Source organism: Leopardus geoffroyi, chromosome E2 (genome assembly GCF_018350155.1).
Source record: "Leopardus geoffroyi isolate Oge1 chromosome E2, O.geoffroyi_Oge1_pat1.0, whole genome shotgun sequence".
Classification (NCBI taxonomy): domain Eukaryota; kingdom Metazoa; phylum Chordata; class Mammalia; order Carnivora; family Felidae; genus Leopardus; species Leopardus geoffroyi.
This window is the reverse complement of record NC_059335.1, coordinates 12,623,747-12,637,126: the sequence shown is the minus strand read 5'-3', so window position 1 is coordinate 12,637,126 and position 13,380 is coordinate 12,623,747. Positions and strand designations below refer to the sequence as shown.

At 58.6% G+C, this 13,380-nt stretch overlaps 2 protein-coding genes across 2 annotated transcripts; both read left to right on the top strand.

Moving 5' to 3' along the window:
* The first annotated feature begins 5,297 nt into the window (after positions 1-5,297).
* On the top strand, positions 5,298-8,450 carry LOC123578837 (interferon-inducible GTPase 5). The gene is made up of 2 exons (XM_045442087.1): positions 5,298-5,395; positions 6,884-8,450. Exon 2 carries the CDS (start codon positions 6,988-6,990, stop codon positions 8,380-8,382), a length of 1,395 nt encoding a protein of 464 aa, XP_045298043.1. The 5' UTR covers positions 5,298-5,395; positions 6,884-6,987; the 3' UTR covers positions 8,383-8,450.
* Positions 8,451-10,924: 2,474 nt separating this feature from the next.
* LOC123578836 (interferon-inducible GTPase 5-like) lies at positions 10,925-12,944 on the top strand. The gene is made up of 2 exons (XM_045442086.1): positions 10,925-11,573; positions 12,181-12,944. The coding sequence occupies exons 1-2, from the start codon at positions 10,970-10,972 to the stop codon at positions 12,822-12,824; spliced, it is 1,248 nt and encodes a 415-aa protein (XP_045298042.1). The 5' UTR covers positions 10,925-10,969; the 3' UTR covers positions 12,825-12,944.
* Positions 12,945-13,380: the final 436 nt, after the last annotated feature.

Genomic DNA, 13,380 nt, shown 5'->3' with positions numbered 1-13,380 from the left:
ATCACGGGGAAGAGGGCATGGAATTGCAAAGGTCCTGAGGCAGAACTGAGTCTAATGTGTCTGAGGGAGAATCACGGTGGCTGGTGTGGCTGGAGCAGAGTGAGCAAGGAGAGAGTTCTAGGAGATGAGGTCTGTGAGGCAGTCAGGGCCCAGATCTCATGATAGACCACAGTGAGGATGTACACACCCATTACCCGGGGGGGCGTCAAAGACCTTCTGGGGGGGGGGGTCATGAGAGGAGGCCAGGGATGAGGCAGGCATCCTTCTGCACTGAGTGACACAGTTTGGTCAGAACTAGGGCCAGGACTACAGCCAACAAGTGAGACACTGGCCTTGGGTGCAAAATTTAAGGGAGTGTCAAAAAACTCAATTAGCGAGATAACTGATATTGTAATGTAATACTTTTTTCCAAAAATAGCAAAAAATCCATGATATTTCGATGAACAAGATACCAAAATTTTAAACAAAGACCAGCACCTGTGCTGAGCCATCTTGGTGCCTGAAGCAAAAGGAAAAACAGGCCCCCCTGGCTTTGACGGAAAGGAACCCATCAACAATATTTTCAAAACCTGCGTCTCGGCCTATCGCCTTTTCAACTGAGAGAATTTTCATGCTTGACAGTTTCTCTTGACCAAATGATGATGTTAAATTAGCCTTAATTGGGGCGCCTGGGTGGCTCAGTTGGTTAAGCGTCCGACTTCGGCTCAGGTCAGGATCTCATGGCTTGTGAGTTCGAGCCCTGCCCCGGGCTCTGTGCTGACTGCTCAGCTTCGGATTCTGCGTCTCCCCCCTTCTCTCTGCCCCTCCCCTGCTTGCTCTCCGTCTGTCTGTCTCTCAAAATATTAAAAAATATTTAAAAAAAAACACAATGCTTTATTATTTCCCACAGGTCCGTGCGTTGGCTGAGCTCAGCTGTTTCTTCTGCTCCCATGTAGCTGGGGTCGCTCTTGTGGCTGCAGTCAGCTGGAGGTCAGTTAGGGCTTGAAGGTCCTAAGGTGGCTTCAGGCTCATCTCCACGGGGGTCTCTCCAGCAGGACCTCACCATGGTAGCTCGGGCTCTGAGAAGGAGAAAGCAGAAGTTGCCCCCTCTTAAGGCCTGAGCTTGGAAGTTCTAGAATGTCCCTTGTGCTACATACCGTTGATCAGAGCAAGTCATGAGGCCAGCCCAGGTTCAAGGGGAGAGGACAGAGACTCCCGCTCTTGGCGGGAAGAGGGGCATGTGCCTCCAGGGACGGGAGAAGTTGTTGGTGGCCACCGCGACAGGCAATCCACCAACCTTACAACTCGTTTTCTTGTTTTTATTTTTTTTTCCTTCATACTATTTGACACGATCTTATTTTCGTTTATTATCTTTCATCTCTCACAAAATATAAGCTCCATGAGGGCAAGGGCCATCTGTGTGTCAGTTCCTACCGCTGTACCTAGCCAGTGTGTATTTGAATGAATGAATGAATTCCCTAGGGACTAACTTCAGGTTTCCTCGGGTTCCTGGCGAATGGAGAGAAGGTGAAGGCCACATGTGTAGACATTCCTCGGGAAGTGCTTCAGGTGTTCAGGAAGTGTGTGTGTATAGTGAGTGAACTTTCCCCAGAAAGCCTTCCCTGACACCTCCCCACCTCGAGCTGGGTCAGTCACCCCCTTGGCTCTCACATTTGTCTGGGCAACTCCGTCCCTACTCTACCCCCTGCGGGTCGTCACCGTCAGGAGAGGGGTCTGTGTCCCTCATGGATTCTGAGTCCCATGGGGACAAGGCCGGAGCTGTCTTTGGTCACCGCTGGGTTCTGAACATCGAACCTACTGGGTCCTTGGCACACAGTAGGCATATGCCTCCCCGTAGGAAAGGACTGTGTCTGTCATTGCTGTGTTCCCAGCCTGGCAGGCACAGAATGGACACTCAGGAACCCCCTTCACTGATTCTCAGAGGTACTCCTCCCGCCCCCACGTTTTAGCAATGTTGACACCCGGGAGAGTCGCGGATGGCACCTTACCGTCACTGTCAGCCATCCCGGGGTCAGACTCTGCAGTTAGGAGGACAACTTAGCCACTCTGTTTCTCACGCACGAGCGATGCACGCGAGGGACACACGGTACAAAAATCTGTATTTTCTAAGTATGCCTACAAAGAGTAAGCGTGGAATAAAAATTTTAAGACCTACGGAAATGCCGTGTGATGCTTGTATCGGCAGCAAATTTTCCCCTCGTCGGTGGGACAGAAAATGGTGCCTGTGACAACCAGGGGCACCTTAGGTCTGATCATCTAGGGCACCCGTGGAAAGAGCGAATGCATGAATGTGTTCATCTCGTTTGTGTCTGTCTTCCTCTCTCCTCCAACCTCAGCTCCTGGGGTTTATGTCTGTCAGAGGACGTTGGGGGGGGGGGAGGGGAAGAACAGAATACTGGTCCCAGTTAAATGAGCTGCTTCATCCGACGGGTTTCACACAGCGCCTGGCACTTTGTAAACACTAAGGGAACCCTCTGCCTTGTGTGTGATCACGTCGGCCTCCTCCAACAGCCTGTGAAGTGTCCTTCACACCTGTGGACCAGTCCCGGGACTGGCCGAGGGTCAGGTCTAAGCAAATGGTCGTGGAATGACCAAGTAACAGACTGCGTGAATTCCTGGGTGAATGAGAGCCCTCTGTCAATCCAGGGTCCTTGCACAGGACCGGTCCTGTGGCCTGGGATGCAACTTCCTAGCAGGCTATCAGGCTCCCACCTCTCAGCTCAGGTGCCCTGTCTTCCAGGAAGCCCTCCCTGACTCCCAGGCTGGGTCAGGTATCCCCTTCGTGTTCCCACGGCCCTCCAGGGTCCCCCATCCTGGGCCTGGGTCCTCACTGTCTGTGGGTGGATGTGACTCCCGCATGGGCCTGTGAGCCCCTGAGGGCAGAGCCTGGGTCTGCCACACTTCTGGCTGGGCTCCCCGGATCAGGAGCAGGGGCCGCATGAATGAGGGTCATGGATGGTGAGGCGGGCTTCGGGGACGCGACCTGTGTGCGTGGTCTGCGTGCAGTTGAGTCTCTCCCGGTCTGCGGGTCTGTGTGTGCCTGAACGTGAGTCAGCTGAACCTTGCATTTGCCAGAGTTTAGCTTTTCTGTAATTTGAGAGTCTGTGTCTCTGCTTTCCTTCTTAGGCCAGGGGTGCAGGTCTGTGAATCTAGGGGAGGGGTCCAGGTCTGTGTGTCTGGTGTCTGGGAATGTCTGAAAAGATATATTTTTTGAAGTTTGCTCATTTATCTGGAGGGCGGCGGGGGCGGGGGGAGTGGGCAGAGAAAAGGAGAGAGAGAATCCCAAGCAGGATCCGCACTGTCAACGCAGAGCCGGACACAGGGCTCGAACTCACGAACTATGAGATCACGACCTGAGCCGAGGTCAAGAGTCAGACGCTTAACTGACTGAGCCACCCAGCCTCCCTTGTCTGAAAACACTTTTTAATCTCCGGGTCTCTGGGTACTTCTGTCAGTCACCGAGGGTGTGAGTGAGTCCATCAGCCGGTGGTCTGCATTTCTCTTTCTTTCTGTGGCTGAAGAAACCATTCTTTCCTTTTTTCTAAATAATTTTTTAAATGTTTACTTATTTTTTTTTTTCAACGTTTATTTATTTTTGGGACAGAGAGAGACAGAGCATGAACGGGGGAGGGGCAGCAAGAGAGGGAGACACAGAATCGGAAACAGGCTCCAGGCTCCGAGCCGTCAGCCCAGAGCCCGACGCGGGGCTCGAACTCCCGGACCGCGAGATCGTGACCTGGCTGAAGTCGGACGCTTAACCGACTGCGCCACCCAGGCACCCCTATGTTTACTTATTTTTTAGAGAGAGAGAGAGACAGAGAGCATGGGTGGGGGAGGGGCAGAGAGAGAGGGAGACACAGAATCCGAAGCAGGCTCCAGGCGCTGAGCTGTCAGCAGAGAGCCCGATGCGGGGCTCGAACTCATGAACCGTGAGATCATGACCTGAGCTAAAGTTGGAAGCTTAACTGACTGAGCCCCCCAGGTGCTCCAGACCATTCTTTTCTTGACTCTTGGTGTGGCCTTGAGCTGGTCTAGTCCCTTACCGGACATCCGTCTCCTCCTGAAGTTGTTTCCCCAGGTTCCTTTCCAGAACCGACCTTCAGATCCATCCTTGGGTAGGAGGGGCCTCTGGGGACACCCCAGGAAATGGGGGAGGGGAGGGCCCGTGGAACTAGGCCTGGGCGGAGAAGAGGCTTGGGGGGTGGATGGGGTGGACATGGTCCTACAAGGACTTGAGAGCTGTGTGTGTGTGTGTGTGCGCACGCTTGGATGCTGCGGAGATGGAGGCTGGAGTTTGGGGGAGCGGGGTGTCCCCCGGTGGCTGGGGTTCAGGGCGTCTTGGTCTCTAGACCTTCAGCCCCTTCCCTGTGTCTGTGTGTTTCCTCCTCTCTGTAACCTGTCTTTCCTTGGTTCTCTCTGATGTGGTGTCTCCTCCCTTCTGTCTTCTTGCCGGACTTTCCCTCCGATTTTTTCCTGGGGGGTCTCCTTCCACACCCCGACTCTCCCCGTCTCGGGGGCCTTTGCCTCAGCCTCTCTTCTCATTCACATCACTCCCCACTTTGGCCTCCTGGTTTGTCACACTGCTGCCATCTTGGGCGGTGGGTGGTCGTGAGGAAGCAGGGGAGGGAGAGGGCAGAGAGGACCACGGCCTCACACGGAGTTGGCACTGAGCTGGGATTTGAAGGATGGGCTGTGCTGGGCACAGGAGAGGACAGTAAAGCTCTGGGGAGGTAGAGGCCGAGCCCAGGGGCCTGAATACCAGATACCGAATGGGGGTGTGGCACTGCACCACAGCTTGTGGGCGCCAGACCCGGCCAGGGCCAGGCAGAGGCATGCCGTGGCCGTGGCCGTGGCCGTGGCCGTGACCGTGTGGGTGGTTTCAGACCTGGCCTCTCCCCGCAGCCAGCGCTGGCGAAGCTAAACCAGCACCCTCAGAGCGTGTGCGACACATCTCAGGGTGGCAGGTGACTAGATGGTGCTGAGAAGGGCACACGAATGATGAATGACATGTTTGGGAAACAGCCCCCTGGAAGGAGAAGAAACAGAGGGCAGGCGGTGAACAGGCTCAGGCTGCGGAGCTGGGACCTTGTGCTGAGGGTGATGGAGACAGCGGATGGGCTGTGAACCTGTTGGTGTTAGAGAGAGCTCTCTGGGTCCCTTGTGGGGGACTGAGGGCCCAGTGTGACCGAGAAGGGCGCCCCAGCAGCAGCCAGGGGATGGGGACCCCGCCCTCTGACATCACTGTCGCCGCATTATTGCACTAGGGTTGGCTGGCCAATGAGCTGTTGCTTGCTATTATAATGGGTCCTAGCAACAGGTCTGACCTTGGGCTAACAGGGGAGGAGACCCCACCAGCGGGGAGAGTGTGAGGGGACAGGGAGAGCCTGCAGGGCAGGTGAGTCCCCTGAGGGCAGGGCTCTCTGGCTGGACTCTGTGGGGGAAGGGAGGAAGGGGTTTCCAGGCCCAACACCAGCTCTGTCAGCCCTAGTCCCACCCCAGGGGCCACCCTCCTGTCTGGGCCTGGCCACTGGGACCTGCCCCAGCATTTGCTCTCCTGTCCCTTACTGAGGGGGACAGGGTGCAGGGGCAGCGGGCATAGCGTGGGGGAAATGCCTACACCGGGTGGCAGGGGGGTGGGTAGGACCTGGTGGGAACAGTGTGGGGGGTGGACAGGGACAGCCCAGAAGACAGGCAGGGAGGCAAAGACGTGTGGCTGAAGACAGAGGGGCCCTTCGGAGGCATGAGGGAGCCCAGGGACCTGGGTTTGAGTCCTGGCTGGGGACATCACTTGTGTAGTCCGAGCCTCGGTCCCTCTCTGTCTGATGGGGACGGCGATCCCTAGCGTGAACTTAGCTTAGCAACCAGGGCGGGGCGGGGTGTTCGACGAGAAGGACTCCCAGCGTCTGGGCATTCACCCACAGCAGGCTTCTCCCACCAGCTGAACCCAAGAACGCTGGCCCAGGGCTAGATACATGGGCTCACGATCGATCGATCGTCACAGCAGCCCCATGAGGTGGCAAGGTTATCTTCCGTGGTGCGGTTGCTGCCCCCTGAGGCTCAGAGAGGGCAGGGTATTGCTCAACGTCACACAGCTAGGAATATTAACCATGATAATCACGGAGTTGCTGCTGCTAACAGACTGTCTGCTCTGTGCCAGACAGTATTTCAAGGACTTTATATGTATCAACTCGCTTAATTCTCAACAACCCAAGGAGGTGGTTTGCCATTATCATAGTTAACCAGCCTCCTCTTACGGATGAGGGGAGTAAGGCAGGCAGTTTCAAGTCACCCGCCCCGCGTCACTCAGCGCGTATGTGGGGAGCCAGGATTTGACTCCGGGTCTGGCTCCAGGGTCTGGATCCCCTTCACCACCCCTTCCGGCTGCTCCCAACAGTGCTCCCTGCCCGGGCCCGGGTGCTGGGCTTCAGCCCCGCAAAATTTGCTTGGCCCGGTGCAAAATGAAAATACAGGGCCCCTGGTTCAAATATCATTAATTTCGGTCAGTGTCAGCAGAGTATTAAGCCAAGAGCCGGGCCTTCTAAGCCTGGGGCCCCATGTGGCCGCGTGGGTCCCGAGCTGCTGTCACACGGTTGCTGCTCTTAGGTTATCCTTGAAGGGTCCTGAGCACCTCAGGAGGTAGGTCAGTCACTGTGCCCTTTACGCGGAGAAGCAGGCTCAGAGAGCCATCTTATCCTGCCCCAGGTCACACAGCAAGTTAGTGGCAGGGATGGGATGTGAGCCTGGGCCTGTGAGACTCCAGACCGCCCTGCCTCGTGTCAAAAACGTACCCCAGGTTTTTGAGAAGGGGGGGGGGCTGTGAGGTGCCAGAGGGACTTATACCTTCGTGTCTCTCTCTCTCTCTCTCTCCCTGCCCTGTGCCAAGGCCCAGGAGAAGGCAAGTGCTCCCTTCTACCCCCGCAGACACCGAGGACCACGCGCCCCCGTGACTCTCCCCCCATCCCCGCGCCCTCTGAGCCGCTGGTCACCATGGCGACTTCGAGGTTGCCCGCGGGGCCCGGGGAGGAGGAGACCACCATCCTCATGGCCAAGGAAGAGCTGGAGGCCCTGCGCACCGCCTTCGAGTCGGGCGACATCCCCCAGGCGGCCTCTCGCCTCCGGGAGCTGCTGGCCTCCTCCGATAGCACTCGCCTGGAGGTGGGCGTCACGGGCGAGTCGGGCGCCGGCAAGTCGTCCCTCATCAACGCCCTCCGTGGCCTGGGGGCCGAGGACCCCGGCGCGGCCCTCACCGGCGTCGTGGAGACCACCGTGCAGCCTTCGCCCTACCCGCACCCACAGTTGCCCGACGTGACCCTGTGGGACCTGCCGGGGGCCGGCTCTCCGGGCTGCCCGGCTGACAGGTACCTGAAGCAGGTGGACTTCTGCCGCTATGACTTCTTCCTGCTGGTCTCCGCCCGCCGCTGCGGGGCCGTGGAGACCCGCCTGGCCTCCGAGATCCTGCGCCAGGGCAAGAAGTTCTACTTCGTGCGCACCAAGGTGGACGAGGACCTGGTGGCCACACGCACCCAGCGGCCCTCGGGCTTCAGCGAGGCGACCGTCCTGCAGGAGATCCGCGACCACTGTGCCGAGCGGCTGCAGGCGGCCGGCGTCGCCGACCCCCGCATCTTCCTCGTGTCCAACCTCTCGCCGGCCCGCTACGACTTCCCGCTGCTCGTGTCCACCTGGGAGCACGACCTGCCAGCCCACCGGCGCCACGCCGGCCTGCTGTCGCTGCCGGACATCTCGCTGGAGGCGCTGCAGAAGAAGAAAGACATGCTCCAGGAGCAGGTGCTGAAGACGGCCCTGGTGTCGGGCGTCATCCAGGCCCTGCCCGTGCCGGGGCTGGCGGCCGCCTACGACGACGCTCTGCTTATCCGCTCGCTGCGCGGCTACCACCGCAGCTTCGGCCTGGATGACGACTCTCTGGCCAAGCTGGCCGAGCAGGTGGGCAAGCAGGCGGGCGACCTCCGCTCCGTCATCCGGTCCCCGCTGGCCAACGAGGTCTCGCCGGAAACCGTCCTGCGGCTCTACTCGCAGTCATCTGACGGCGCCATGCGGGTGGCCCGTGCCTTCGAGAGGGGCATCCCCGTGTTCGGGACGCTGGTGGCCGGGGGCATCAGCTTCGGCGCCGTCTACACCATGCTCCAGGGCTGCCTCAATGAGATGGCCGAGGACGCCCAGCGGGTCCGCATCAAGGCCCTGGAGGAGGAGGAGCCCCGGCCTTCGGTCAGCCTAGAGGCGGCGGGTGACAACGGCGTGGAAAAGCGGGTGTCCGGGGAGGGAACCTGCGAGGAGGCCCCGCTCTCCACCCGCCGGAAGCTCGGCCTGCTCCTCAAGTATATCCTCGACAGCTGGAAGAAGCACGACTTGTTGGAAGACAAGTGACTGCGCAGCCCCTGTCCCCTCGCCTCACCCACAAACCGAGCCTTGACAAAAACCAACCAACCAACCGAAGCCGCTGTAGTTAAATTGAGCGCTGCAGTCACTGAGGGGCGGGCGTGGAGGGGACCAGAGCTTGCCATCTTGGGAGGGCACGGGAGGGGCGGTTTGGAGGGGCCCGAGGAGGCCTGGGCGCCCAAGGCCGAGAGGGATACGCTGACCTGGAAGGGGGGGAATGGAGCTGGGTGGGGAGAGCTTCAAGATCCGGATGGCGGGCCAAGGGCCCCTTGCTGGGAACTCTCTCCCTGGTCCCCTGGTAGCCAAGGGAGATGTGTGGGGCATCAGGACGTCCCGGCCTGGACCCAAGACCGGTGTCAACTGTCAGCCTGTGCGGGTGACTTAGTGGGGACTGGGACTGGCTATGGTACTTATTTTTGTTGCCATTCCTGTCCCTTTCAGAGAAGCCCAGTGTCCCAAAGGCCGCCTCTGGAGGGGGGGTGGTGGGGCAGCCAATCAGTGCCCAGGTTGGGTACAATGGTGCCTAGCAACCCAGCTAAACAGGGTGGGGGGCTCGGAGCATCCCCAGCCAGCCCTGCTGCCAGTGAGTGATGGTGGGTGGCGGTGGCGGGGGGGAGGGGAGGTCCCACGGCCTCGGGCTGGCCTCCGCGTGGAGCCTGGGGTGGTAAGGCTGGTGGGCTCTTTCTCTGCCCGCCAAAGCAGGGAGGGGGGCAGAGGGTGAATCCCGCCACCGAGAACGAGTCGTTTCGGAGGCTTGTGGGAATGCGTGTGGTGATGAACTTTCTGGTGTGTGTGTGTGATTGGGAGGGGCCTTGGTAAGTCTCCGGGGGTGTGACACTGTGCGTCCGAGGTTGTGAACAGCCTGCTGACTGGGGTTACCTGCTGTCTCCGCGTGGGTGTGTGGGTGCACGGATGCTGGGGTTGTCCTGAAAGGCCATGGAACTGAGAGGGGGCGATGGCGGTAGGATTCCTGAGAGCTGCATGGGCTGCGGGTGACACAGGGCATGTGCAACACGTGGATGGGGTGAGGGCATCTGTATCTGCCCAGGGGACCCTGTGAAACCAAACCCCCGGGCACTCCCTTACTCCCTGTTGGCTCTTCGGTAGGAGTGCAAAAGTGAATCTGACACCCTCGCACAAGCCTAACCTCACATGCCGAGTCAAGGGTCACATGTGTTGAAAAGATTCGCACGCTACCTGGTTAGGGGCCTTGGACAGGACAAGGGCTGCCCCTAGGCTTTCTGTGGGCTTGAACAAGGGTCACGGATGGGGTCGTATTTAGGTGCGGAGAAAGGCGAGTTTCCAGGAATTCACAAGAAGACCCCGGAGGCTGTGTATAAGGCCGGTGGCGAAGCGGGGGCTGTCCTGCGGGGAGGTGGCCTCACCCCCAGGTGCTCACAAATACTGCCTGTGGGTATTCCCAGATCTGGTGGTGGTGATTCTAGCCTCATTTGGGGCCTCAAATTACCTTAAACCTAGAAAACCATTCCGCACTAAGACGGGCGGCTTTCCCCTGGAGGGTTAACCAAAGGATTCTTCTCTTCCTGGGACGCCTTCCCATTGGCTGTGCTGGGACTACTTTTGGGTTCACATGGACTTTTCTGCGCCAAAGAGGGTGTGAGTGGTTATGGTAGGGAAATCCCAGACTCTCAGATACAAGGATAGACGGTCCATTCCAAACCTATTCTCAAAAACACAGCCCACATCCCAGTACCTGTGCACCCTCACACACCATCCTGAACACGGGACTCCCTGGCGGTGTGAGCATAGGGTGGGGAGGCTGTATGGCAGAAGGATCAGAGGGAGCCGGTCCATGTCCTGGCTCTGGTGCAGGCTGGACAATCTAGTGACTTTTACCTCCCTGAGCCTCGGTTTCCCTCTCTGTAAAATGGGGACTTAGTGAAATTACGCATGTGGTTAGGACAGTGGCTGGCCCCGGGTAAACGTTAAATGAACACTAACTGCTACCAGCGACGATGAGGGTTCCAGCGCTTAATTACTGCCCTGTATGGTTGATTGTAGTGCCCGGTGCATGGTAAATGCCACAAAAAGTAATTTAAGAATTTGAATTCTAGGAGCACCTGGCTGGCTAGGTCGGTGGAGCGTGCGACTCTTGATCTTAGGGTTGTGAGTTCGAGCCCCACGTTGGGTGTAGAGATTACTTGAAACTAAAATCTTAACAAAATAATGATCTTGAAGAAAAAAAAAGAATTTAAATTCTAGGATCAGAGGGACCGAACACTCCATGCACTAGCCAGAGGCCTTGGGCAAACGATTTCTCCACTAGGTGCCAAATGTGGATAGTAAGGGAATCTCCTTTTCCGGCTGTTATGAGGATTTTATGAGATGCTCCAGGAGGGGAACCTGGCAGTGATGAATACGTGTTAACTGAAATAAAGCACTTAGCACGGGGCCTGACATATGGTTGCACTCGCAGTACGATTGCTGGCAAGGCCTCAGATACTTTGGGCGTGCTGGGGGGTGTAGAGAAGAGAGGGCGGCCCCGAGTGAAAATATTCCCTTCCCTGCCCTGCCAAAGGTCATCGATCCTGAAGGCCTGGACGTCAGGTAGCCCATGGCGGGCAGAGTCTTCCAGTCAAGCCTCAGCCAGTCCAAGATACTGGAGCTATGGAGGGACACCGGTGCTCTGATGGGAGCCTTTGAGGCGGGGGGTCTGCCCGCAGTGGCCGCCAGGCTGCAGGCCACACTTCATTCGCTGGAGAATGCCAGGCTGGACATTGGCATCACTGGGGGCACAGGCTCCGGCAAGTCGACCTTTGTCAATGCCATCAGGGGGCTGGGAGACGAGGACCCCAACTCGGCCTGCACGGGCGTGGTGGAAATGACGGTGGACCCCACGCCATACCCACACCCTAAGTACCCCAACATCGTCATCTGGGACCTGCCGGGCATAGGCACGTCCCGCTTCCGGACTGGTAGATACCTCCAGCGGGTGCTGCTGGAACGTTACGACTTCTTCATCATCATCACCTCAGACAGCTTCACCGCCCACCATGCCCAGCTGGCCTGCGAGATCCTGCAGCGGGGCAAACGCTTCTACCTCGTCCGCTCCAAGGTGGACGTGGACATTGCCGCCTCGCGGAGTCGGCGCCCCAGCACCTTCTCCGAGGAGAGAGTGCTCCGCCAGATCCGGGAAGACTGTGGGCGGCAGCTGAGGGGTGAGGTTCAGGCTCTGGAGGTGGGTGGATTCTGGAGGGTTTGCCGGCGCCCTCCCCTTCCTCTCCCAGCTGAGGCCCACAGTGGGAGAAGGGGTCATCCAATGTCGCGCTGCGTGACTGATCCGGGCCCCGCGGTGAAATAATGCTTACAGCTGCCATTCACTTCCTGAGAGTTGGCTCTTCCCAGTCACAGGTGACAGAGACCAATCACCTGCATTAAGGAAACAGGGCATGTTCTGGCGTGTGTGTTTGCCAAGTTAGAGCGGTGCAAAAGCTCTGCGCCCACGGGATGCTGGCACCTGTGGCTGAGGGCAGCTGACATTTGTTAAGGGCTTATCGCAGGCCAGGCACCGTTTTCATGTGCTCCCTTCACAACATCCCTATGAGGCAGGTACAGTGATCCCCTTGTTTGGTTTGGTAACTTGCCCAAGGCCACACGGGTGGTGGGTAGCAAGGCTGGGGTCCGAACTCAGGCAGCCTGGCTCCAGGGCCAACTCTCGCGAGCCACGTGCTGTGCACTCACAGCAAGTGCTTGTGCCTCCGCGGCGGTCAGCACGCCATGGCCTGCTCCAGCGCAGGAACAGAGCGGTGCTCTTGTCTTCTGCAGCGGAGGGCCTGAAGGACCCCAAGGTCTTCCTGCTCTCCATGTTTGAGTTGGGCAAGTACGACTTCCACCTGCTGGAGGAGCTGATGGTGAAGGAACTGGAGAGTCACAAGCAGCACGCGTTTCTGCTGGCCGTGCCCAACGTCTCGAAGCCCATCCTAGAGAAGAAGGCAGCCTCGCTGCGGCAGCATATCTGGCTGGTGGCCACGGTGGCCTGTGGCGTCAACCCGAGCCCCGTGCCAGGCGTACGGGATGTGGCATGTGACCTGCGTGTGCTCATCGGCTCCCTGGAGGGCTACCGCCGCAGCCTCGGCCTCGACGAGGACTCCCTCGTCAGGCTGGCTGAGCAGACAGGCCAGCCCCTGCACAAGATCCTGGAGGCGGTACAGGGCTGGGAGACCAAGGTCACTGAGGCACTGGTGGTGGAACTACTGGGCCAGGCCTCCGGGGATGCCTCTGCTTTCACCCAGGAGCTCCTCGGCGTGCCCATCCTAGGCGCCCTGGCCACCTGCGGCATCAGCTTCGCCACCATCTACCAGATGCTCCGCACAGCTCTAGACGAGGTGGTCCAGGATGCCCAGAGGGTGCTGACCCAGGCCTTCCTCCACGACTCTGACCATGAGCTCCCAGATAAATGCAATCAATAATCCCAGCCCTGAGCTTAGGCCAGCTGGAGGCGGCCGTGTAAGAGTGGGAGGACACAGGTTCCATCTGTCCCCAGGCTGGATGCCGTTGAGGAATGGAAAGAAACTCAAGCTCCAACCCTCCTGCACTGTGTGCGGTCTTGTACTTTTGAGCCCCGGATCTTATGCCCTCTCTGGCCATTGCCCCCACCTTCCCTGCCCTGGACGCTCAAAAACCAGCAGTCCCCCTGGGAAGCAGAGGGAGGGGGCGGGACACGGGACAGATAAGGTCTGACAAGGTGGGGAGGATCTCAGTTGCCTAGCTGAGAGGGCACTTAGGAAGGTGTTTGTGTAGTCAGGGCAGTGGGGCGAGGGGTTCAGAGAGGGCAAGTGAATGTCTCCGCTCTGAACGGCCTTGAAGATCGTTAAGGGAGTTTCTTGCCTGAGGTCTTCTCGGTCAGCAAGACCTGGGTGTCAGGCCTCCCAGTCCTCAGCCCCTCGCTCTTTAGAGATCTACAGGGACCCCACTCCTGGCCTCTTGGGTGTTTTCTTCACCACCACCCCCCCCCCCGCCCCCAGG